Source organism: Bicyclus anynana, chromosome 1 (assembly GCF_947172395.1).
Source record: "Bicyclus anynana chromosome 1, ilBicAnyn1.1, whole genome shotgun sequence".
In the NCBI taxonomy this organism is placed as follows: Eukaryota; Metazoa; Arthropoda; class Insecta; order Lepidoptera; family Nymphalidae; genus Bicyclus; species Bicyclus anynana.
In genome coordinates this window covers 15,700,433-15,724,596 of record NC_069083.1, presented here as the reverse complement: position 1 = coordinate 15,724,596, position 24,164 = coordinate 15,700,433, and the positions used below count along the sequence as shown (strand labels likewise).

General features: G+C 37.4%; 2 protein-coding genes across 2 annotated transcripts in view; both read right to left on the bottom strand.

Annotated features, from left to right (window-relative positions):
• Positions 1-13: 13 nt before the first annotated feature.
• LOC112044213 (uncharacterized) lies at positions 14-7,242 on the bottom strand. Its single transcript, XM_024079965.2, has 6 exons — positions 6,934-7,242; positions 4,119-4,241; positions 3,342-3,474; positions 2,492-2,608; positions 1,808-1,946; positions 14-1,174 (listed from the first exon to the last, which is right to left on the bottom strand). Exons 1-6 carry the CDS (start codon positions 7,189-7,191, stop codon positions 1,015-1,017), a joined length of 930 nt encoding a protein of 309 aa, XP_023935733.2. The 5' UTR covers positions 7,192-7,242; the 3' UTR covers positions 14-1,014.
• Positions 7,243-9,730: 2,488 nt separating this feature from the next.
• Positions 9,731-24,164, bottom strand: part of LOC112044202 (uncharacterized) — a 32,649-nt gene continuing 18,215 nt past the window's right edge. Inside the window, exons 4-13 of the mRNA XM_024079950.2 lie at positions 20,808-21,060; positions 20,069-20,184; positions 18,815-18,947; positions 15,933-16,106; positions 15,323-15,456; positions 14,649-14,820; positions 13,718-13,825; positions 12,495-12,603; positions 11,857-12,011; positions 9,731-9,873 (exon numbers count right to left, since the gene is read on the bottom strand). Coding sequence (XP_023935718.2) covers positions 9,808-9,873; positions 11,857-12,011; positions 12,495-12,603; positions 13,718-13,825; positions 14,649-14,820; positions 15,323-15,456; positions 15,933-16,106; positions 18,815-18,947; positions 20,069-20,184; positions 20,808-21,060 — 1,420 coding nt within the window. The 3' untranslated portion in view covers positions 9,731-9,807. The remainder of the gene's footprint in view (positions 9,874-11,856; positions 12,012-12,494; positions 12,604-13,717; positions 13,826-14,648; positions 14,821-15,322; positions 15,457-15,932; positions 16,107-18,814; positions 18,948-20,068; positions 20,185-20,807; positions 21,061-24,164) is intronic.

The window sequence follows — 24,164 nt, the reverse complement described above, 5'->3', positions numbered from 1 at the left end:
AAGGTTATATTTATTTTTTTCGCTTTGAGCTGTGGGGAAAAACGACAGACTTTATAGACAATTTTTATTACTTAGGCTTACAGAAATAATCAGAAAAGATGAGCGATTATTCAGGAGATTAGTTCATACAAAACAAGTAAAAAAATTAACCGCGTTCGTGGCCCGATAACAGCAATATAAGGGTTTTATTTTCCGTTATAGTTATATTTATTTTGTAACTTTAGAACCCTCCCATTCCTTTACATTACGCTCAAAACGTCAGATTTTCGAAATACACCGTTTAGCTGGTTGAGTATTTCTAAAGTTAGTTGCCCTAAACGTACCCACCAATATTAAGGGCTCATACTTGGTGGAGGTAATCAACAACGTGCAAGGTATACTCCCTTATGTTATGTATCTGCCGCGCTCGAGTAACTGCAAAAATCTCCTCTTCGGCTCGCCTACTATAAGGTAGCTCCAATCAAAAGAAAATATTTGTTATTTAATTAAAGCATTTTTTATTAATCAACCATGTTATTACATAATTCTGATCCAAAACGTATTTCATGTCGACAAGCTACTTACAATCGTAACCAGAGAAATCGCTAATCATCCAATATAAATACAACATTAGCTTACCAAATCGTTTCTTTAATTTTTGAATAAATTTCGTCACCCATCGACGTTTTTTTATACGTTTCAGTGATATTTTCATGCGCTATATTAAATTAAATCTTTTAAACTACTTCTCTAAACTGAATGAATTACATAGTCAATCCGTTGCCATTGTCTAGATGATAAAATTTGCATAAAGATCTTCCTTACGAAAGGAGATTTGAGCATTTGTCATTGTAGCAACTGTCTACTTTTAACTTTTAAGTCTTGTTGGAAACCTTGAAAAAATTTTGTTAATCATTTGGTTTTTAACGTTTTAGTAAAAGACAGAGTGATTAAACAAAATAATTTTCGTCTGCTTGGATGTTTGGGCAAAATAGGTACCAATATTTTGTTTAAACAGTAGAATTGGGTAACATTTTAAGTGGCTTTATCTGAACTGGTGGTGGATGAATCCGCAGTGACGTCATCGCAGCGTGGAGGCAGGATAATTTGCAGCTCTTCGCTAAACTGAATCTCGTCTTCAGGTATTACTTCGTTAGGTACTTGCGTATCGTATTCTTCATTTGCTGACGCATTACTGTGAAATAAGTTCATACAAAAAATAGTGGGAGGGGGGGTAAGAGGATGATAAATACTTTACGATATTTACCAAATATACAAAAAAAAAATTAAAATCAGTTCAACCGTGTATAGGTATCTCAATTTGCCATATTTTTGAGTTGAAACAGTTGGGTTGCCGATAAATTATAGGTGGTACCGTCCCTACTAACTCATTATAAACTTATTATAACACACAGATTAATGAATAATAGGTAGATAGAGCGCAGGGAACACGACGGTGTGGTAGCCGTTCCAAATACAAAATTCTAAAAGTCATTACGACACGAAGCTCCGCAACAATAATTTTCAATATTATTAAAAAAAATGGCGTCGTGTGTTTTTTTTAATATTTTAAAAACTGTTCACAAAAACTAAAGAAATAAAATGGTGTATTTATTTTTATTGGTAATTATTGATTATTATATTAATTTACCTAATTGTTGTTAGTGTTAAATTTTGAAGTTTATGCGGATGTCAAGGAGACGCGTGACGGGATTTTTATGGGTTCCATCGGCTTCACCACGCTGCTTGTAAAAACTCATTTTGGATCATTCCTTATTCTGTGATATAACATTTATTTTAACCCTTCGTTTTGAGCGGTTATACTTACTCCAACTGATCGCCCGTTTTAGCTCCAGCTAAGACGGAAGTGTAGAGCCTTGCGCGCGCCCCGTGCAACCTCATGCCGGCGGGCACGTCCTCGGCGCAGGATTTCGTTTCTGGTATGGGATGGAGTAACCCACCGTCATCTGGAAGTCATCATCATCATCAGAACCACGAAAAAGACGACCACTATAGGGCCAGCCTCAGTGGCGTAAAAGCGCAGCTAGCAACATACCACAAGCTTAGAAGTAGGTAATCTAATACTAAAATCCATTCAATTAGACACGAGCTTCAGAAGATATAGTTAGGTCTGGCCTTCCTTCTTGTAGAAGAGGGGTTGATGTTTTTTTTTTTTTAAAAAAAAGAATATTTGCCATATATTTTATAATATGACCAATATTCCCATTCCCCTCCAACTAGTCGGGAAAGACTGCTAGGAATGGGTACGACAATAGACCAACGAGGCGGGGATCGAACCACCATCGGTGATGAGTCCGACCGCTCTTACCGTTGAGCTATTGAGGCTTCTAAATTTAAAAACTTACTGATTGAAAACTTTTTGTGATCTCCGAGACATGTGGGTGCAAATATATTGTGTTCCATAATAATATTACAAATTTATATCCGGCTCGAAGGACCTACCAAGAATTTAGATACCTACGTAGCTAACGTAAGCTTGGTTGGTACTTACCCGTACTTTGATTTAAATTTACTGTTGTTGTCTCTAATGCCCTTTTAGATGCAGTTGTTTTATTGGGCACTTCTGGGCGTTGAGCGCAATTTGGGCAAGTTGTTGGTTTTTGGCTATCTGAAAATAAGTAGGTAGGTAGGTAGGTATTTAGATAATATTTCAACGGTCAGAAACTGGTCTCCAAAAAAAGAAGAGTAAGAAGGTCAGTGGCGTAGCGTGCCTTGGAGTGGTTCCTCGTGCCTGAGTCGTAATCCTCATGTGTGAGGGTCGTGACCACCTCCATCTCTGATCCTTGTCCTTAGGATGTTATGCCATTCTTTCCTATCTCCGGCTACGCGAAGAGCGTAAACTGTGGACTCGAGTGTAGTGCGGACCTGGTCGGACCAACGCATCGCTTTTTCCTTCCACCTTGCCAGTAATAACTAATTTTTCCAGATTATCTCCGTCTTTCCTGGCAATGTGTCCGAAGTACTCTAAAATACGGTTGAGGCATATGGTAGAGAGTCTTATTTTAACTTTGAGTTGGGCAAGTATAGATGCGTTAGTCCGAAATGCAGTCCATGGAATCCGGAGCATTTTCCTCCGACACCACATCTCGAAAGCGGCAATCCTTTCGAAAACCACCACATCAACAATGAGGAGTGACTATGTATTACAATTAGTTGGGGGGGCCCAAATGAAGGGTAACACTTACTCACAAAAAAAACCAACATGCTCGTACGGCTGATACGGCGGTAGCTACGCCCCTGAAGTAAGTAAGGTTTAGGCTTACTGGTAGTTAGGTAAATACCTACTCATTACTTACTGAAGAAGTTACTTACAGGTAGTTAGGTACCTACTCATTACTTACCATTTCTGTCAAAGTGCACCGGGAGATCTGCAAATCCACGAAACAACGTCTCAAGTTCGTCGGGCGTCATGCGACGAAGGTATGGAACGCGCTTCAGGTCAGGTCGATGCAGGCAGCGAAATGAATTTCTATGCTGTTGAAGAATTTATCAAATAAATAGGTTATTTAAAAAGAAAGAAAATATTATTATTCGCTCAGTAAAACTTGAAATAATCTAAGCTAAAAAAAAATCGCCCAATGTAAGTCTATAATTCTCTTTGGAATTTACGAAACGTTCCCGTAGCCCAGGCGACGAGACGTAACTTTCAACTTTCTTGCTTCCACGTGACTAGGGTTGCCAGGTCGCCAAACCCAATAGCCGGACAGACTAGTCAGTTTGGCCGGACATTAGGGTGAAAAGGCCGGACACTACACGGATACATTATTGAAAATTTTGTGTCTCTGAAGGCATAGTACGACAAAAAAATTTATGCAAAATAAGCTTTTCTAGCCGACTATGGGGAAGCCAAAAAATAAAGGGAAATTGACTGTTATTGTAAATGTTAAATTATAATTAAATATAAATAAAATCGAACCAGTTTTAGGAATTTATTATTAATTCAAATAAATTCAAGTCATTCAAATAAAAAATCAAGTTCTAGAAATATAAAAAGCCTAGCAAAAGCCGGACGCTGATTGGCCGGACACGCAATCACAAACCCTAACTATGTCCGACTTTATCCGAACGCCTGGCAACGCTACCTGTGACGAGAAGGATTTCTCCACGTAAAAGGTTACCTTAACAAGTCCAGCTGGAACCTGCATCTTCTCACAAGCATATGATGTGCTCATACAATGTACGACGCTGTCTTGTTTCACGGATATGGCTGATAGTCCGCTACGCACCAGTTCTTCATTGATCTTCGGAATAAAAATTAATATACCTAAACCATAAAGGGGAATTACCATCCCCGGCACGAAAACTTACTTGTATCTAAAACAATCTTGATCTACTTTAACAATGAAATCATTACTATATCAAAAAACAGTTTGCTACTACGTTTTACGACATTTTCAAATCATCTTTAATTTGTCCACAACGGGGACAAGCTTTTCTTTTTTTCTTTGACTATACAGCCTGAGTTTATCGATATTTTTTGAAGATTTATTATTAGTTTGTTTGTTCGTCTTGTTGTTCGTTAAGCTTGTTGGTAACAGAAAAAAGCAATACAAAAAAAACTAATACAACTTCGAATGTTACTTCGCCGGCGAACAGTTTGGCCTAGAAGAGTGATAAAAAAATGTAGTTTTCAAGAAACATAGGTACTTTTATTAAGCCAATTATTTAACCAGATCCTTATTTACCTACCTTTGTATAGAACTTCATAGTACATAAGGTTAGGGACACTACACTAAAGGGTACCTACATAAAAATACCTACTAAAACTTTACCTACCTACATAAATGGGTACCTATCTATATAAGTAGGTACTTATATAATATTACTCATTTTGAGAGTATTTTTTAAGGGCTGCAAACTAATTAAAGCAAGACAAAAGCGGTCTTTCTGGGAAGTGTATTTGACAGCCCTTGATAAATGATTTTCATTTTCCTTAATTACGAAAATAGGAACCTGCGCACTTTACTTTCAATAAAGATTGTAGTAATAGATAGGACTAAGGTATACTTATTCCTAATTTACTTAATAAGTACTTAGATATAAAATACTCAATCTTTCTTATAGGACAGGTTGGTCAATGAAAATCATCTACCAACAATAAAAATAAAGAAATCTCCTAATTTCTGATTCAATCACGCATAGAAACTCCAAGCACTCGCTTCATCGCCCGCGGACTGACTTTGAGCCTTTTTGTGAGGGCCACATTCAACTTATTTAATTTTGAAGGTGCGTATGTAAGTATGAAATGGAGTAGCTATAAAAAATAAATACAGAAACAGAAGAAGTACCTACCTAACAATAATTTTGTCAGTGCGTCGTGCAATAATTGTTGATATTACTGTTCCACATAACGATAATCTGGTTAAAGTCGAAAAGGAAAAAGTATCAAAATACTTGGACCTTGCTCACGAGATTACCGCCATGTGGAATGTTGAGTCTACTATTATTGTTCCGATAGTTGTTTCAGTCAATGGTCTTATAGCGAAAAGCTTCGACCAACACCTTAAGAAGCTTTCGCTTAACTGTTGGATCAAGAGTCGGATACAAAAGGCAGTGATTCTTGAGACGGCGCGTATTGTGAGGAGGTTCCTCACTCTGGAGCCCTGACCACCGGTTGCTTGGACACTCAAATGTCCCGCAGCGGGAGGGTGAATTTTTTTTATACATTTTTAATAATGTTTTGTATTTTATACTTCTATTGTTAAAAATTAAAAAAAAAGAAGTAATAAATAAATGAGAGACTAATGTATTTTGTCAAAACAGGACCTAACATTACGTATTGTTAGCGCCTCTGTAAATATGACAAAAAATTTAATTTGTTTATGACGAAAAATTTTAAATATCTCAGAGTAAGTATGTCTTTTATCTTCCTAATCGAGCTTGTAAGTAGGACGTGTGTCCAAGTTACAGTAGATCAAACGCCGGCTGAATTCGGAAAAAAATCGAGTTTACGATAGCGTACGGCCCCTTTCAGGCTTTGATAGAAGGGTCACGTTAAAGGGACGGCTCGACAAAGCCGTTAATAAAAACCGAACACACATCAAATCCACCCGCATCGGGCCCTTTGTGTACTTGCGTTTGACATGTTAAAGCAACGATCTCTTAGTCCACCCATTACACATTTAGTTTTGTGATTTGTTTTGTTTTGTAAAAGTATACCGAAATACAAACGTTAGTATTTTTCTCCAATATTCATTTAACTAAGAATAAAATGTTTAATCTCATTAGCTACCATAGGCATCTATAGTGTGGACCTTGGTGACTTAGGGAGGTAGCAGGTATCCAGAATCTCAAACGGCCAAGTACCTATACCTACGTAAGGCGTAAAGGGGAATACACACCGGCCAATACAATGTCGGCCCCGGTATATGAACATATTTTTATTTTATTACTCAAAACGTTCGCAGGTGTACCAAAGCGAAGAAGTACCATTTGAAGCTGTATTATGATTTATTTTTTCTGCAATCAACATGTATAACAAACAAGAAAACGAACAACAAACCAATCTTAAGTTTTCAAAAAATGTAAAACTCAGGCAGTACGGTCAACGATCTTTGCTTGTCCCCGTTGGGGATTAAAGATGAATTAAATAATCATTTCATTATTAAAGTAGAATTATCAAGATTTTTAGATATAAGTAAATTTCTGAGTGGTTAAGGTAGACAGGGGTTGGGCGATTCCCTTTCCTCGGCATAATATGAAAAACCCAGTTGTCAGTCACAAACTATTCAAAAACAACTGTTAAAGCCACGAACGTCAAATTTTAAGTCTCTAGCGAAGAGTTGCCACCCCAGTACAGATACGTATAAACGTATAGCTGGATGTGGCAGTTATATCTAATTTATAGTCTGGATTAGCACATAAAGAGTTAAAGAATTTGAGGGAGTGGGGACAGATTGAACGTTCGTTAGTTTAATGTAAACGCGCCCTTACCCGTAACTCCTTTCCTTCGCAGCAGGGCACAAGCAGTGGAGCCAGTTCTTCTTTCAGCTTCTGTCCGCTGTTCATGTCAGTCAGCATATTGTCTCCGCTGGCCACTGGGTTCATGAGGAAGAGAGCAGCGTCTGAGGACATCTTCTCTTTATCTATATCATGGAATGATTCTCGAATGTTTGTATTAATGTTCCCAATGTCACAAATTTTACGTTCCTTTACGTTTACGACAGGGGAATGGTCATTTATTAATTGCATTTTGTGATTGAATTTGTGTTTTTGTAAGTTTTGAGTGTTTGTTTTTTAGATAAAAATGGTCACATTTTCACAGATATTTGAACACTGACGTTTCCATATTTGAACGATAGACTTTATGTTTTATTTTTATTTGTAAGCTGATATAGCATATAAAAAAATACAAAAAGGATTTGTTTCAATTATTTAAGACGTGATAATATTCAAAACCGGTCAAGTGTTCCGTAGATTAAATTAAGTAGTAAAAGTCTTTGAGCTAAACCATTTATTTACTGTAACGGAGACCCGAACATGGTGAAACTATAGGCAAGGGTTCATTGTTGACTATGGAACCCTAAAAATAACCTAATAAACCACTTTTCTTTCTTGCAGGCATGCTTATAGTTTGATTTTACCCGGAGTATATTTGCAGCCCTCCCACTTCCCCCCAGATCCGTGGCTGTTTCAATGTAAGTACATTCACTCCAGCCTCTTATCGACGCCGACGTCGATAATAAAGGGTACCTTGTTGCCTCCTTTATAATGTAGTTACACTTACAGGCGAGTATCGAATGCGGATCACGTAGCGACACTTCAGCCCGCTCTCGTGGGTGTTTCAGACTGGCTGAGTGGCTGCTTATTACTGCCTTTTACTGCGATGGATCTGCTTTCAACCTATTTCTAATGTAACTTTATTAGTACGGTGCATTTTTTATGAAAAAAAAATTGCAGACGCTCGCAAAATTCATCGAAATCGGTTCAACGGCTAAATTAACTGTGACAGACGGACACGCAATGATCCTATAGCGGTTCCGTTTTAGTACTACGACGTTCGAAATATAGAGCTCTTTGTAAAAGCTCGTCTGGGGATACTTCCTCAGTTACTCCTAATACCGCTAATCTTAGTTCAGCCGCCAACAATCAGGTAATAGGCCTATAGTATTAAGACCCAAAAATTTTACAAAAATACAGGTTCCTAATGAATCCGTACAGATACAGAACCTTGATAGCACAGTGGATATGCCCTCTGTCTCCGACTCCGGAGCGTGTGCGTTCAAATCCGATCCGGGACAAGCACCTCTAACTTTTCAGTTGTGTGCATTTTTTTAGAAATTAAATATCACGTGTCCCAAACAGTGACGCAAAAACATCGTGAGTAAACTTGTATAAGTGAGAAATTTCTTAATTCTGCGTGGGTGTAGTCTGCCAATCCGCATTGGGCCAGCGTGGTGGACTATTGGCCTAACCCCTCTCATTCTAAGAGGAGACTCAAGTTTAGCAGTGAACCGAATATGGGTTGATAATGATGATAATGATGAATTGCTGTGTTCCAGTTTGAAGAGTGTCGTAAAATTGCAGCCACATGAGGCTTAACACCTTCGGATCAGATTGATGAACATTGTAGGAAGCCTTGTGAAGGATTACGTTGATAATCTCCTCTCAGAATGAGAGGGGATTGCTCTGATTATAACCAGAGCAATCCTTCGCTAATAATTGTACTGTTAGCGATGGCTTACCACTTAATTAGCATGGGCCGTCAATTATTACTATAGCAAATGTAATTATATTTCTTATTCCCCTTCAACTAAGCGAAAAGCTTGTGCTAGGAGGTACGTTAATAGTCCAACGAGTGGGGATCAAACCCTAGACCTCGGTATTGAATCCGGGTCGTTGAGCTACTGAGAGTTGATCTTTTATGTACTTGTCAGTACTAGTTTTTTTGCAACGTTAACAGAATTTCTCTCCAAAGTTAAATTTGTTTTTCGTGTGTTCGAATTTTGAACGTACGAGTAGGTATCTCCGGATTTACATGACGTGGTTGCATGAAATGTTGGTTAGATTTACTTTTACCAACACACATTCCATAGGCTTTTTCTTTTTTTAGGACCCCTATGAAAAGTGTTTTATGTTTCACCACTCTTTGATGTGTCTATCTGTCGGTGACACCGTACTTCCTAAATGGGTGAACCGTTTTTTATGAGGTTCAACAGTTAAGCTGAACTTATAGGTAACAAACAACTTATATCTTGGATTTTAAGAATTCACTCCCTCCTTATTAGACCGAGGGTCTGGCATGGCTAGACATTCTTGATTTTATTTGAAAGTTTCTCAGTCCATGCGATTCCTTTTGAACACTTTTATACTTGGACGATTCCGAGTCCATTGACCTGCTGTCTCCTAATGGTCTAAAATCCATAGTTTACCTAGGTAGGTATAGTTTCAAGGCAACTCAGTTTTTATAAAAAACCAAAGGTCTCGCCTTAACAGGCTGTTTTATATTCGGTTGAAATGAAAACATGACATTAGACATTTTATTTATGATAAAGCAAATTTATTTGTAGAATTAAACTTGCAATAGTAGAACATTACAAAATTTACAAATAACTAAAAATACACGATACAAATTGTAACGAATTACCTACTATCGAAAATAAAACGTTAGTCACATTAATCATTCAAAAAATAAAACCAAACATTACAAACATTAAGACACAAAAAGGTAATTAATATCATCAGAATCATCATAATCAAAAGAGCATTATGTAAGTAACGACTTCTTATTTTGACAATAGGTATATTGACTTTAAAACAATAGTTACAAAATGCAGTAAGCAAATTATAAAAAAATAAAAAATATAGTTAACCCGCTGAAACTTTATTTGGAACATAAAAATCCGTCTTCTCTTCAGACGAAGTTCTCATCTTCTGCAAAAAGAACAGAACAAATATGAATTTATATTTGAACTAGCAGACGCCGCGCGGTTCGACCCGCGTGGTTCCCGATTCCGTAGGAATACGGGGATAATATATAGCCTATAGCCTTCCTCGATAAATGGACTATCTAACACCATAAGAATTTTTCAAATCTGAGTAGTTCCTGAACAACTGAAACTGTTCCGCTTTATAATATTAATATTAGCTATAAATACCTTACCTACCTAGTTGTTGCGCTCTAAGTGCCTGTAATTTTACCGGCAACCATATCATTCAGATCAGATCAATTCTGAATAACATAAAGACGGCAAAACTTCCCTCGACGAGCTTTGTCGTTGTACGATTACTAAAACATTTGTCTGCGTACGAGACAGCTACCCATTTTGCCGACAAAATAATGACCTCATTTGCAACTTTAAAAGGCAAACTAATTTGCACAGGTTTCTACGGATTCGTTAGCACATTACGAACCTGCCGCGTTTAATCAAAGTTTCAGTAGGTAAAACCCACAGCTCGTATCTCGAAGTTACTACAAAAGTTTGCTGAACAAATTGTGTTTTCAATGTCTGCCATTCAAAATTCAATTCAGTTTAATGTAATTAAACATAGTCGTCTATCCTCTACCACGTCTGTATGTCTGCCTGTTCATGATAAGCTCACAACTCAATGGGTCAACGGTAAAAGCGGTCGGACTCATCACTGAGGTATGTTGGTTGGATTCCCGCCCCGTTAGTCTATTGTCGTACCCACTCCTTCACGCCTAGTTGGAAAGAAATGAGAATATTGGCGCGGCGTCAGCTAGTTTATCATATTTACGAGAATTAAAGTTTCACTTTCCAAAATATACTTAATAAATTGTCCAATTTTAGAAAACCACCGTCTGAGCGATACTCTAAATTTAATTAAGTTACTTACAAATAGGTGTACCTATTAAAATTTAACAGTTAACTGCGCCAAAACAAAAGCTATTGTTCAGCATTCAGAACTACTCAGTTATTATTGAAAAGCGAAAATACGTAATTAGAATTTGAAATATAACATTACGTAGACCCCTTTAGCTCTGGTTTCAATTATCTATTGTTATTCCATTGGTCGTGGTTGGAAAAACAAAAAATAAATTACATACGGAAAATTAAATTTTTTACGGTGCTGAATTTGTGTGAGATATCAACCTTACCGTCATGTCATATTTCTTTACCGACTAAAAAGTATTGGCCTTGCTCGGCAATGATATTTTACTAAGCGATGCGTCTCCTGCAGTTCATAAATGTAGAGACGCTTACAGTTGTTAGGTATAAGTTCCAATTAATAAGAGTGAATAAAAGGAGATAGGTATACTATACATAACTAGCGGACGCCCGCGACTTCGTCCGCGTAGAAATCGATGTAAACTTTCAACCCCTATTTCACCACATCAGGAGTTGAATTTTAAAAATTCTTGAATCACATAATATTTTGTATTTCTTTATGATTTATGATTAAACTGTAACTCTAATGAAGGACTACCCATGTAATCTTACAACCCCTATTTCACCCCCTTCTATTTTTATTTTGAGGTAAAAAAACCCCTGTTTTGCCCCAAGTTCCCATTTACCATTAGACCAAAATTCATCTTGATGGGTTCAGCCGTGAAAAGCAAAAAAAAACAGACAGACAGACTTACTTTCGAATTTATAATATTAGTATCTATAGATATCATTTTCTGCCTAGTAACTTTACTGCCTATGTTCAAGATTGAACCAGTATCAGCGTTCAAGAAAGAATCCTGAGTATTGCAAAGCATTCAAAGCACGAGCATTTAAATAAATTCGATGCACCACACAACATTTTTCGTCTCACTACAGCGGGGTGGCTACAATAAACAAAAATCAGTACAGCTTTGCGTATCTTTTGTAGTAATAAGTCTTGTAGGAGAGTCAAATTATGGATTCTATCTTTAATATTTTCTTGATAGAAATAAAATTAGGTAAGTACCTTCTTCATTTTCTCCTCTTTCATCTCGATCAGCAACGACCTCAGTATCCGGTGCACCAGAAACTCGCTGACGCGTCGTACATCCGCGTTGTCTCGCTGCACCATGTTATCAATGACGGCTGAGGCCAGCGCTTCCACTGCTTCGCCCCATTCCACTTTAAATCAAATATGTTTTGTCAAATAATATATATTACTACATCAATACAATTATCGTTGCATCTACATAATCAATTGCAGGTAGATAGCAGCTATTGTTTGTGATCCAATAAAATATTATCATTAATTTATAATTAGGTACTAGGTATTCACCCTTCCCAGAAAGGTATTCAAATTACAGGTGACAGGAAATAAACACTTCGATAACTACCACGTCAGGGTACCACCGATCCCGGCGATTGTTGTGCGGTAGGGGAGGAGGAGGAACAAATTGTTGGAGATCTACGATATACTAGTATATTTATTTTTAGGGAGGAAAAAAATCCCTTCGGACTTCTGCTGCTTAGTTGTCAGGGCATGTCCGACTTGCACGGACTAAAAATAACCTTCCCTGGACTCCTTCAAGTTAGCACGGAACCGCTATGTATTTCTTCGTTCTGACCTTATTATAATATAACGTAGGAAAATTTATTTAAGCTTACTTGGATGCCTCATGTGTGGCAGTGTCACCGTGCCTATTGTCAGGTCCATGCCGGCATGAACTCGCTGGTTTACAGTACGCGACATCAGTTTGGCTGCGGCATTCACCATCTGATAATAAAATAAATTTGCTTAAGGGTAAGGAAATACGGGGAAGTGAACGCATCTTTATGCGCCGATATAACACCCCCGATCCCAACGCCGATTGTAGATCTAGACTCCCGGAAAACGTCCTTTACGATCCTGAAGATGACATAACGACCGTGATGCAGTGCCGGATTAAGGTAACTTGATGGCCTAAGCAAACACCCTTGCAGAACGGCCGAGGTCCGAGTCTCAGAGGAGAGACCCTTAGAGAATCGTTCCGCCCACATCTTCTACTTCTGCCTTCTGAGGCGATTTTTTTGCAGTCGCCCAATACTCCCGATGACGCCGCTGAGAATCTTTTCCATTCGTCTCTATTACTCGTCAACTCATCATCCACTCCTTTTACACACATGTCCTCTTTCACACAATCCAACCATCTCTTCTTTGGCCTTCCTCTCCTCTTATGACCTTCCACTTGCACATTCAACATTTTTCTAGTAATATGACTTTCCTCTCTACGCATTACATGTCCATACCAAGCTAACCTTCTACTCCTAAATTTTTCTGTCACTGGCGCCACCTTCAGACTTCCTCTTATATACTCATTCCTTATTTTATCTATTCTTGTCACACCAAACATCCATCTCAACATACGCATTTCATTCACATGCATTCGTTTACTATCCATCCCTTTCACCGCCCAACATTCTGATCCATACAGCACGACAGGTCTTACAACCGTTTTGTATATTTACCCTTAAGTCTAAGAGGCATTCGCGGTTCACATAGTACACCTGAGACCTGTCGCCATTTCATCCATCCCGCATTCATTCTACTTTTTACGTTTCGGTCCACATTGCCATCGTTTTGAAAAAGCGACCCGAGGTACCGAAAATCGGAGCAAGCTGGTAGGGTTACACCATTTAAGGCAATTTTGGAAGATTGAGATGTACCGCCAAAGTCCAAGAATAAATATTCAGTTTTCGTTCGACTGATTCGTAGACCAACACTTTCCAATTTCTCCAGCCATTTTCCCAGTCTGCTCTGTACCTCAGATGCGTTTTCTCCGACAAGTACAATATCATCGGCGAACGGCACTTACATAATCAGAAGAAAAAAATGTATTGATGTTAGTTACCTCAAGCAGTTTCATTCTCTCAGGTAAGCAGCTAGGCTGTGACACTGGATCAGGTAAATCCTCAATACGGTCGATGAACGTAATTTCCGCTAGTTGTGTCTTAGATGGCTGTAATGATTAAAAAATATTTATTAAACTTACTGTTTTACAAGGTTCCGTATAAATAAATCTTTGCTGAAATCTTCAAAAAATTACAGTCAAACAAAATATTTTTTTTTGGAAACCTTCAATAAAAGCAGCATGCATTTTTCGTTACATCATACATAAATGGTTAATATTTCAAAGGGATTAAGCAGCGTTTTCGATGAAAGCTTCATGGCGGCTTGACTTCCAACCACTGTTATCGTCATTTATTTCAACCTATTTACACAAAACCACGACACAATATACACCTAATCCATCGTCATGAATTATTCTGTAAATTGCTGAAGTATTCATGAAAATATGTTCAGTAGTTTTGAGTTTATTGCGAACAGACAGACAGCCGCGGCGGTATTATTAACTGCCCTTATCACACCACACCGTACAGTTAACCCTCCTCATATGAGAGGGGTTATGAAGCTAGAGCTAGACCCACCACGCTGCTCCGATGCGGGTTAACGTGATAAGAGTGATAATGTTAAGTTCATTAACGACCCCTCTCAGATGTTAATCATAATAGACGCTATAGACTCGAGGTAAAAAAAAAAATTTTTTTTTCGAATATTGCAAAGGGTATCAAATTAAGGGTTCATTATGAGGATTTCAAAATGGTGATATACCATTTTGAAATATATTAAAAAAATTAAAAAAAAACCTACAATTACAAAAACGTTATTTATTAATCGCTATACAAAATAAGTACGCGAGGCGGATGCTTAGGTGCGAAACAGGCAGTCGGGTTTTTTATTTTTTAAATTATTGACTTGTTATTATCTATGGATAACTGTACCACAGGTGTCGGTGGTCTGTCTCTAACGCTCTTCATCTCCGTCTCAGCGACGGTGTCAGCCGGGATGTCCTGGACGGCTCCGAAGGTGATGGATCCTCTGCCCATATCGCCCAGGCCGTGCGCAATCATCTCTGACGCCACTTGCTGAGCCCAGCGCGGCTGCTTTGAGCCCCTGGTAACAAGACATATAATTATACCAGCCGATGCCTCGCGGTTTTATTCGCGTAGTTCCCGTTTCCATGAGAATATGGAGATAACATATAGCCTATGACACTCACTACTTAGCTTTCTAGTGGTAGAAGAATGTCTCCGTATCCTCAATGCAATAGAAAGCCAAGATATTTGCGAGTGATATAAATTATATTTTACGAGTATACCCGTATTCCCAAGGGGTCTGCTAGTAATAAATAAACTCTATAGTAATCTCTGATATTAGTACACTAGAGATCAAATAGACTAGAGGTGCATGAAGAGAAATATAAACAAAATTTCGTCCAATGGCGTCGGAGTTGTAGCAGTCCCATCTCTTTCTCATCTTCTTTCTTTATTTTTGGTTGAATTTTGTCGATTTAATTTGTCAGTTAGATTCTATACTGTTGAAATGACGTCGTCAACTAAGTATTCGTACACATAAGTTAGAGCTATATACCGTTACAAAATATTGTATTATTAACCGTTTCTTGGGAAAGGAAGGTCGAATGTTCTGGAAGAATTCAGCTGCAGCCTTCGAACGCACCAAACGTTGGATGTCTCGCAACAGTAGATGTATGCGCCTCCGAGCAAATTCCCTTATCGATGCCTCCAGTATCTGTTATCAATATAATTTTAAATATTATAAAAACAGCTTTTTTTTGTCTGAAAGTTATAATAACTTTCTGATTCCGTGTTGGTACGTTTATACTTAATCCGTGACTAACAGACGTACGATCAAATAAATTTAATTCCGCATTTATAATAGGTATTACTACGATTTTAAGTTACCAAAACTTGAACTATGACTTAGCTATTTCCTTCTACAGTTTGTTCTCTTCTAACTTTTAAACCAAGTTTTTAACTGTCATCTTCTACAACCACGAAGGTCTCCATAAGAACATGGCCTATCAAACATTTAACTTTTAAAAAATTAAGACAATTAGGCCACTAGTACTCTAGTTCTATAATTTTACTTGATGATGAATAAAATTTACTTTAAAATTATTTACTTACCTAACAAAATATCCAGGAAATTTAAACAAAATATGGAGGAGAGAATGAAAGTGAAAAAACGCAAATATCCTCAATTACCTCATCTAGTATTTTTATTGGAGCACTCGGCAGAACAGTCTCCACGTCCATTCGCGTGCGAGCCTGTCCCAGCATCATCAGCGGCTCCCCTGGTGTCGACATTGACATCGTCATCGCCTCCGACGCCAGACGCTGGGCCAGCTCGATGCACATGCCTTTCGCACCTCGTTTAGACTAAACAAATAAACAAAAAGAATGTTAGTTATTTTAATAAGGAAAAAAACATAAGTACATACCGCCGAACGTAGAACCTCCTCCTTTTTGTAGGTCGGTTAAAAATTAAGAATGCATTAAATTTGTGATTCTCCGCGCATTGATAGATTTTTGCGAAGAATAGCAAAATAAACCTATAATTATGCATTATTCGGAAAGATTAAGTAAAATAACATGTCATAACGACGTGTGCTCGCTCTTATGGTGTTTTTTTTAAAGCTTTAGCTTTCTGCCAATATACGGTATAGATATTTACGAACCTTAAAAAAATCGTCACCGTAAGATAATGTAAAAGAAGACAAGCAGTATAAAAGAAAATACCTACTTTGTTGAAGACATTTTAGTCAAAATAAAATTATTATTAGAGTTTGAAAATAAATATTATCTATTTAAGTTAACTCGATGTTCACACTTCTTTTAATTTTGAGAAAAGATTGAAGAATTGTTTTTTTTTGTTAAAGAGCCATTTATCATAACTGAGTTCTTGAAAGGAATTACTCGAATTGAATGATTTAGTATTATCAACGGGTACGGCGAATTAAGTTTCTGTTTGGGACGCGGACACGAATCTTGTAACTTTCCAAGGAACAATAGCAGCATTGTTCAGACTAATCAAAACCAAGCATTCTTGAAAAGGAGGGTGATCTGACTACAAAGTAGCTAATAAAGGTTTACCGCCATTCTAATCTAACAGTGTTGTTATTTATTTAATTAAAAAGTTAGCAGTGAACGTGATCTCATTTGATTTAAAGTGACGATGTCATGATGGTTTTACGCTTGACATGAGTAACGTCAGTTAACTTATAGATTATTATTTTTAACCGACTTCAAAAAGGAGGAGGTTCTCAATTCGGTCGGTATTTTTATATACTCTGCCCCTGTACTCAAGTGGCACGTCGATTCTCTTTCTACGATCGCAAACGCTTCGAAAACTAGAAAAATGTATGGGAATCAATGATAATCTTATACTATAGATTGGATACGTCCCTACAAAATCATCGCAAAATGATCCGAATACTACAACATAGGCGCACACATGCACAATTTTGTCTTTAATTCCATTATATATTTATGTATATATATTTTTACACTTCCTGAACACACAACTCGACATTATAGACGATATTTAGATATTATTTGTTTATAGAACGTTCGTTGTTGATCATAACCATTTCTGTGCCACAATTAACATTGAGTTGGCTATACATCTCCTCTTCTAAGCGCCTCATTTTTCATGCGCTAGTAACACATCTAAAAGTATTTAACATCATTGATGACATTTGCTATAGACAGGTAACGTGATCAAGATCTGTCATTCCCATACATTTTTCTAGTTTTCGAAGCGTTTGCGATCGTAGAAAGAGAATCGTCGTGCCATTTGGCTACTTGGGGTGGGATCGTATTGAAATCATAAGGGCTTGCCCGTGTATATGTGCCTATTCTATGTCTAAAGTCACTCAGCGAAAAGTCTATAAGGTGGCAAAGAGCTTCGACAGTAAGCCTACCACAAGCATAAATCTTATGTGTGACCCAAGACTGTGATGGACTTGTCAATGCACAACTTTAAGCAATGTGTCAAAAACCATTTACTTAGTCGAGGTTACTACACTATTGATGAGTTCCTTAACGATAAAGGTGCTTGGAGGCCATTGGATCAGCTTCCACCTTCATACAGGAAGTAAAGCTATAAGAAATTGTAATTGTTATCAATTGTAAATTATAATACAGTATGAATTTTTCATTTCAAAAGAGCAACTGTTGATTTTCTTGCCGGTATCTTCTCAGCAGAACCTGCCTTCCGAACCGGTGGTAGAATCTTTACAAATAGTCAACTGACGTGTCAAAAGTGCTTGTAAATTAAGCCTACTTGAAATAAATGAATTTCGATTATGTAATGTAAGCAGCGATGCGAATCTTAGGTTCAAATGCAACGCTTTTGCACAACTAAGCCAGAAAGAAGCTGAAGAAGAGTAGAGTCAAAAGAACTGAAGTAGGTACTACATCTATACTAATATACTAATTTTTTTGTTTGTTTGTTTGTTTGTTTGATTGAACGCGCTAATCTCAGGAACTACTGGTCCGATTTCAAAAATTCTTTCAGTGTTAGATAGCCCATTTATCGAGGAAGGCTATAGGCTATATATTATCCCCATATTCTTAAGGGAACGGGAACCACGTGGGTGAAACCGCGCGGCGTCAGCTAGTCACATTATAAATCATGTACCTCTATGAAAAACTATCTAGGTAAGTAGTTTTTACTACTTGAATCATTGATGAATAGGTATTTAATAAAGTTTCCCTTATGTAAACTTAACACTTACTTACTTACACTTAACAAACAGTTAACTTAATCAACAACCTTTTTCGACAAACCTTGCAAAAAGCTACGAGAGGCATCAATCTATTTTACCAACGTAGCAGTGGCAAAGTATGGAATTTATATGAAAGTAAGCCGTCCCATATAAATGGAAATTCATACAGCGTAATACAAACTACGGCAACTGCAACAATGAATATGCACCAATTTTTATATGGAACCTGGTGGGAATCGGCTTGCATGAATTCTTCGCCGCTGCTACCTATATTTAAACAATGAAAGTTCACCTTACTCGTTACTAAGCAAAGTGAACTAAAAGTTTGTTATTGATTTCACTAGCGGTTCTACTTACTTTTTCAAATTCAACTCCCATTTTCCGCACCAGTTTTGCAGCTTTCGCAGTGCCGCCGTGCATTAACTTGAAGTTCGCAAGCCTGATGCGTTGTAACTCTAGATCGGTGGTGTACGCATATATTTCTGCTTTCCTGAAGGTTTGAACAAGTTAGTTTGTTATTTGCGATACAATTAAGAGTACTAGACGGCTTTTTGTAAAAGAGCTAGTGTAGTTTCATTAAGAAAGTAAACCGTGCTTATTTCTAACGTCTATTGATTATGCCAATTATGCTTAGTAATAACGTTGTGGGAATAAGTTCTGAAAATAAGGAGATGTAGTCTATGCTTTGTAGTGGGATATTAGAAATAGATTCATCAATATCAACCCATATTCGGCTCACTGCTGAGCTCGAGTCTCCTCTCAGAATGAGAGGGGTTAGGCCAATAGTCCACCACGCTGACCCAATGCGGATTGGCAAACTTTACACACGCAGAGAATTAAGAACATTATCTGATGTGCTGGTTTCCTCACGATGTTTTCCTTCACCGTTTGAGACACGTGATATTTCATTTCTTAAAATGCACACAACTGAAAAGTTGGAGGTACATGCCCCGGACCGGATTCGAACCTACGCCCTCCGGAATCGGAGGTAGAGGTCATATCCACTGGGCTATCACGTCTAGAAATAGATTGCTGGTAGAAAAATATGGTGCATATTAATGGTGCAATCACAGGCACTAGATACTTTTTTAGATCAATGTTTAAACAGTAGACAGAGATTCTGATGGTCTGTGTCTAGATGGGAAGTTGGTGGTCTTACACCCCGCACCTAGTGCTAGCGACTGATCTTCCAATAAGCTCATGATCTTGTAGCGCAAAAGGCAAGACATCCGATAAAACTCATCGGGTGTTGGGCGCGATATGTATGACATAATGCAGATCGTGACCAACACACGATCAGTTTAATTGGATGTCCTGCCGTTAGCGTTGCAGACACGTGAACTTATTGGATGGTGAGTGGCTAGCATAGGAGAGCACGTTAAGTCGTTAGTCCCAGTTATTATCATTAAAGATCTGATAATGATCGTTCCAAAAACAAACATTTAGATATTTTTCCACTTAGGATGAGGTATCTGCAATGTTTATACTAATATTGTAAAGAGTTGAATGAACAATTAAGCCTGATGGAAAGCATTGCGGTCTAAGTTAGAGCGGACTTATCTAGAAGATACCTATTGGGGTAGTAAGTTCATAAATTTAAAAATAGATTACTTGTTCCTTCTTGCAGCTGCAGCTTTCATGTCATCTGTGTAAATTTTCAATAGAACAGCTTCCTGTTGTATTTTTTGGTTTTGGGCCTCCACGCGAGCCCTCCATTTATTATTTGCCTAAACAATATAAATATTTTTTTTTGTTGTTAATAAAATAACTAAAATACTACTGTGGAGATTTTCACTAAAATAGTGCGAGTCGAGATATGGAAAGCAACTATGTTTTACACAATATAAACAATATTTATAAATTACTAGCAGACGCCCGCGACTTCGTCCGCATGAAACTCGATGTAAACTTTCAACTACCCCTACCCTACCCTACCCCTACTCGACCCCTACCCCTACCCTACATTAATATTAGTAATTTCTAACACTTTTCTTAGTTAAAAGTGTAACTTGTTTCTGGTTATCAAATCACATAGACATCATCATCATCATTATCAGCCGATGAATGTCCACTGCTGACCATAGGCCTCTTGCATGGATTCCAAGCACGACGGTCTCGAGCGGCCAGCATCCAGCGACTCCCTGCAACCCGCTTGATATCCTCGCTCCACCTTGTGGGGAGTCGACCCACACTGCGCTTTCTGGTGCGGGGTCGCCATTCCAGCACCTTAGGATCCCAACGTCTTCTCTTCGAACTATTTGGCCTGTCCACTTCAGCTTCGCGACTCGCTGAGCCATTATGTGATGACATTACATATACGAATGATATACATATTATTACTGTTACATACATCATTTTCTTTCCGCTTCTGCTTTGCTTCTCTATCCTGTTTCACTCGATTAAGCCTCTTCTTCTCATTAGTTCTCCACTGTCGTATCATGGTGATTTTCCTTCTGAGCTCCATCTCTGCTGCGGCCTGCACTCTTTGTTTGATGCGGTTTTGTTTCTCATACGCTTTGGCTGCTCTCTCTTTGCGCTGTGTTTCATTGAATTCGGCTAGATACTTCATTCTCTCTTGGATTTTCTTCTCTTGTTCTTTTGCCCTATAAAAATTGTAGGCCTAAGATGTGATTGTAAACACAAACACATATTGTTGACTTTAGGAGCGGCGCATCGAAAATACTCCATTTTATAATACTTAAATAAATAATCGATTTTCCTACTTATTAGAACACAACCTGACGCCGCGCGGTTTTACCCGCGTGGTTCCTGTTCCCGTAGGAATACGGGGATAATATATAGCCTATAGCCTTCCTCGATAAATGGGCTATCTAAAACAGAAATATTTGTTCAAATCGAACCAGTAGTTAATGAGATTAGCGCGTTCAATCAAACAAACAAACTCTTCAGCTTTATAATATTAGTATAGATAAGTGAGAGCGATATTTTCGAATTCGCCGTTATTTGTCGATAAAAATGTCTTTTTCTCTTAAACGAGATATTTATGTCGTTGACGTAACTCGTAACTCGTTGGAACTTTTAACATTATGACACTTGTTGAATGTTAACACAAAGATTTGTCTGACCTTTGCGTAGTACTAATGATACTGACTGTTTTGTGTACTATGTTGTGATCTAAAATGTACCAGTGTTTACTTTAAGCTTGTAGTTACCTACAGGCTACTGCGTGGATCGTGGACGGCTTGACGAATGGCTCACCTAAATGGGTTATGCAAATTGAGACCAAGTTTACCAGCTTGATGAAAGCTAGATTGCGCAAGACGGGCCAGGATTTGAATACATTGAAATGTTAATTTTGTTAGAGCAAAATGCAGTTACAAACAGACGGAAGCGAATTAGTTTCAGTTATGTTGTTGGAGATGTGTAGACATCTATTGAGTTATGAACGACGGGCAAAGATTTGATACTATAGATATGTCACTAGCCGCGACGAAATCAATGATAATTTTATACTATATATCGGTTACGTCTCTACAAAATCACCGCAAAAAGTGATCTGAATAATAGGCTACAACACTGAGCGCACATATGCACAGTTATGTCTTTAACTCCATTACATATTTATGTATTTATAGTTTTTACACTTCCTGAACACACAACTCGACATTGTAGACGATATTTAGGTATTATTTGTTTTAATAACGTTCGTTGTTGACCACAACTAACAACTGAGTTGTGTATAAATTTCCTCTTTTCAACGCAACATTTTTCCTGCGAAACTTTACACATCTAACAGTATTTAATATCATTGGTCGAAACTGACTCCCATAGTAAACAACGAAAGTCTTTTAAACAAATAATACTTACCTAAATATTGTCTACAAAATCGTGTTGTGTGTTCAGGAAGTGTAACAACTATATAAACATAAATATATAATGTAAATAAACAAAAAATTGTGTATGTGTGCTAGCTAGCTCAGTGGAGTAGCTATGAAATCACTTTTTGAGGTGATTTCGTAGGAGATAACATATCTTGTAGAACAAAATCTTCGACGACTGGTGTAATGGAACGCTTTCACAGTTTAATAGCTTATTTAAGGTATTAAAATATTTTGTTGTAATACTAACTGACCCTTCTTTTTCGTTTTCTTCAAAACGTGTAAATTTTTTAATACATATATACCTGGATATACTTGTCCACCAGCACCAACCGAACTACTAAATATAATATTTTGCAATTGCAAAAATGGTTGTGGTTCCCGCTGTGGATGCCGAAAATCAGGGCTACTATGTTCTTTAGCTTGTGGCCAGTGCAATGGACAAGCTTGCCTGAACGCTGCACAATATCCAAGTAATCCCGATGAAGAAAACGCGAAGAAAATTCTGGAGGGTTTGGAGATGAATATGACCGATAATGAGGATGATGACAATGAATTGAACGTTTTCGAGCGACAACAAGAAGAAGACGACGAAGAAGATGAAGATAACTAGCTTCTATTCACAATTTTATTATAATTAAAACCAATAAAAATTCTTATAATATTTAAACTGACATTTCAACAAATGTATAGTATGGCATATTTAATGATAAATAAAGATATGCATAAAATAGATCCCCTTATTGTCTTTTTAACTGAAAATATATATTCCTGAATTAATAATATACTATAGTTGAATACTTAAATATAAATAATTAAGTTACTGATTTTTAATAAAATATCAACAATTAATAATTAGTACATAAATAATGGCCATTGTTTAATAATTATAATAATTTAATAAATAATAGACTTTATGTACTGATAACCGTAACTCACGCTTGACATTGCATTGGACCCTATATGACTGTGCGCTGCGCACTCTTCGCGCTCTACCTCAAAAACGGTTGATCGTATCAAAAAAAAATATAAGACAAAAATTGTAGAGAATTTTATACTCTACAACTTTTATTATAGGTAAAAATATCATTTAAGTAATAGAAAGCGAGATATTCACAAAAAACCAATTTTTATGACCTTTGACCTTCAATATCTTAAGACGCGGACGAGGTATCCTTTGTGACTTTTGAGACAACATTTAGAACGACATAACAAAGGTTTATACCAATTTATAGCTTATTATCTTTCATTCCGAGGTGAAACCCCTAAAATCACTGGGCTATAAACATGCTTAAGCTTTGCCACCGCTCCTTTAATTCAACTATTTTATCAGTGCCTCAAAACATCATGTAATGCACATACTTCTTTGCCCGCAAATACCTATATAGATAAAAAATATTAGTTCAAGGATTGACAATTTATTAAATATATACATAATATAGGTAAGTGTGGTTATATTTGATGTATGTAGGTATTATGCATTGAATGCAGAACAGCAATCAAAATAATGGGCGTTTATTTTTCGAAAACTTTCAAAGGACGTCTGCAACAATTGAAAACAGCTATTCCAAAGGAAACTCGGAGAAAACGTAGACATAATTTGCACATCATTGATATACAAAATCTATGTGCATCCTGGAATGATAGTAATACGAGTTTTTTGACACAAAAGTTTGAGTTTAGACGGCGTCCGTGGCGCAGTGGTATGCGCGGTGGATTCACAAAACGAAGGTTCTGGGGTCGATCACCGGCTGGGCAGATTGAGATTTTCTTAATTGGTCCAGGTCTCGCTGGTGAGAGGCTCCAGCCGTGGCTAGTTACCATCCTACCGGCATAGACGTACCGCCAAGCGATTTAGCGTTCCGGTA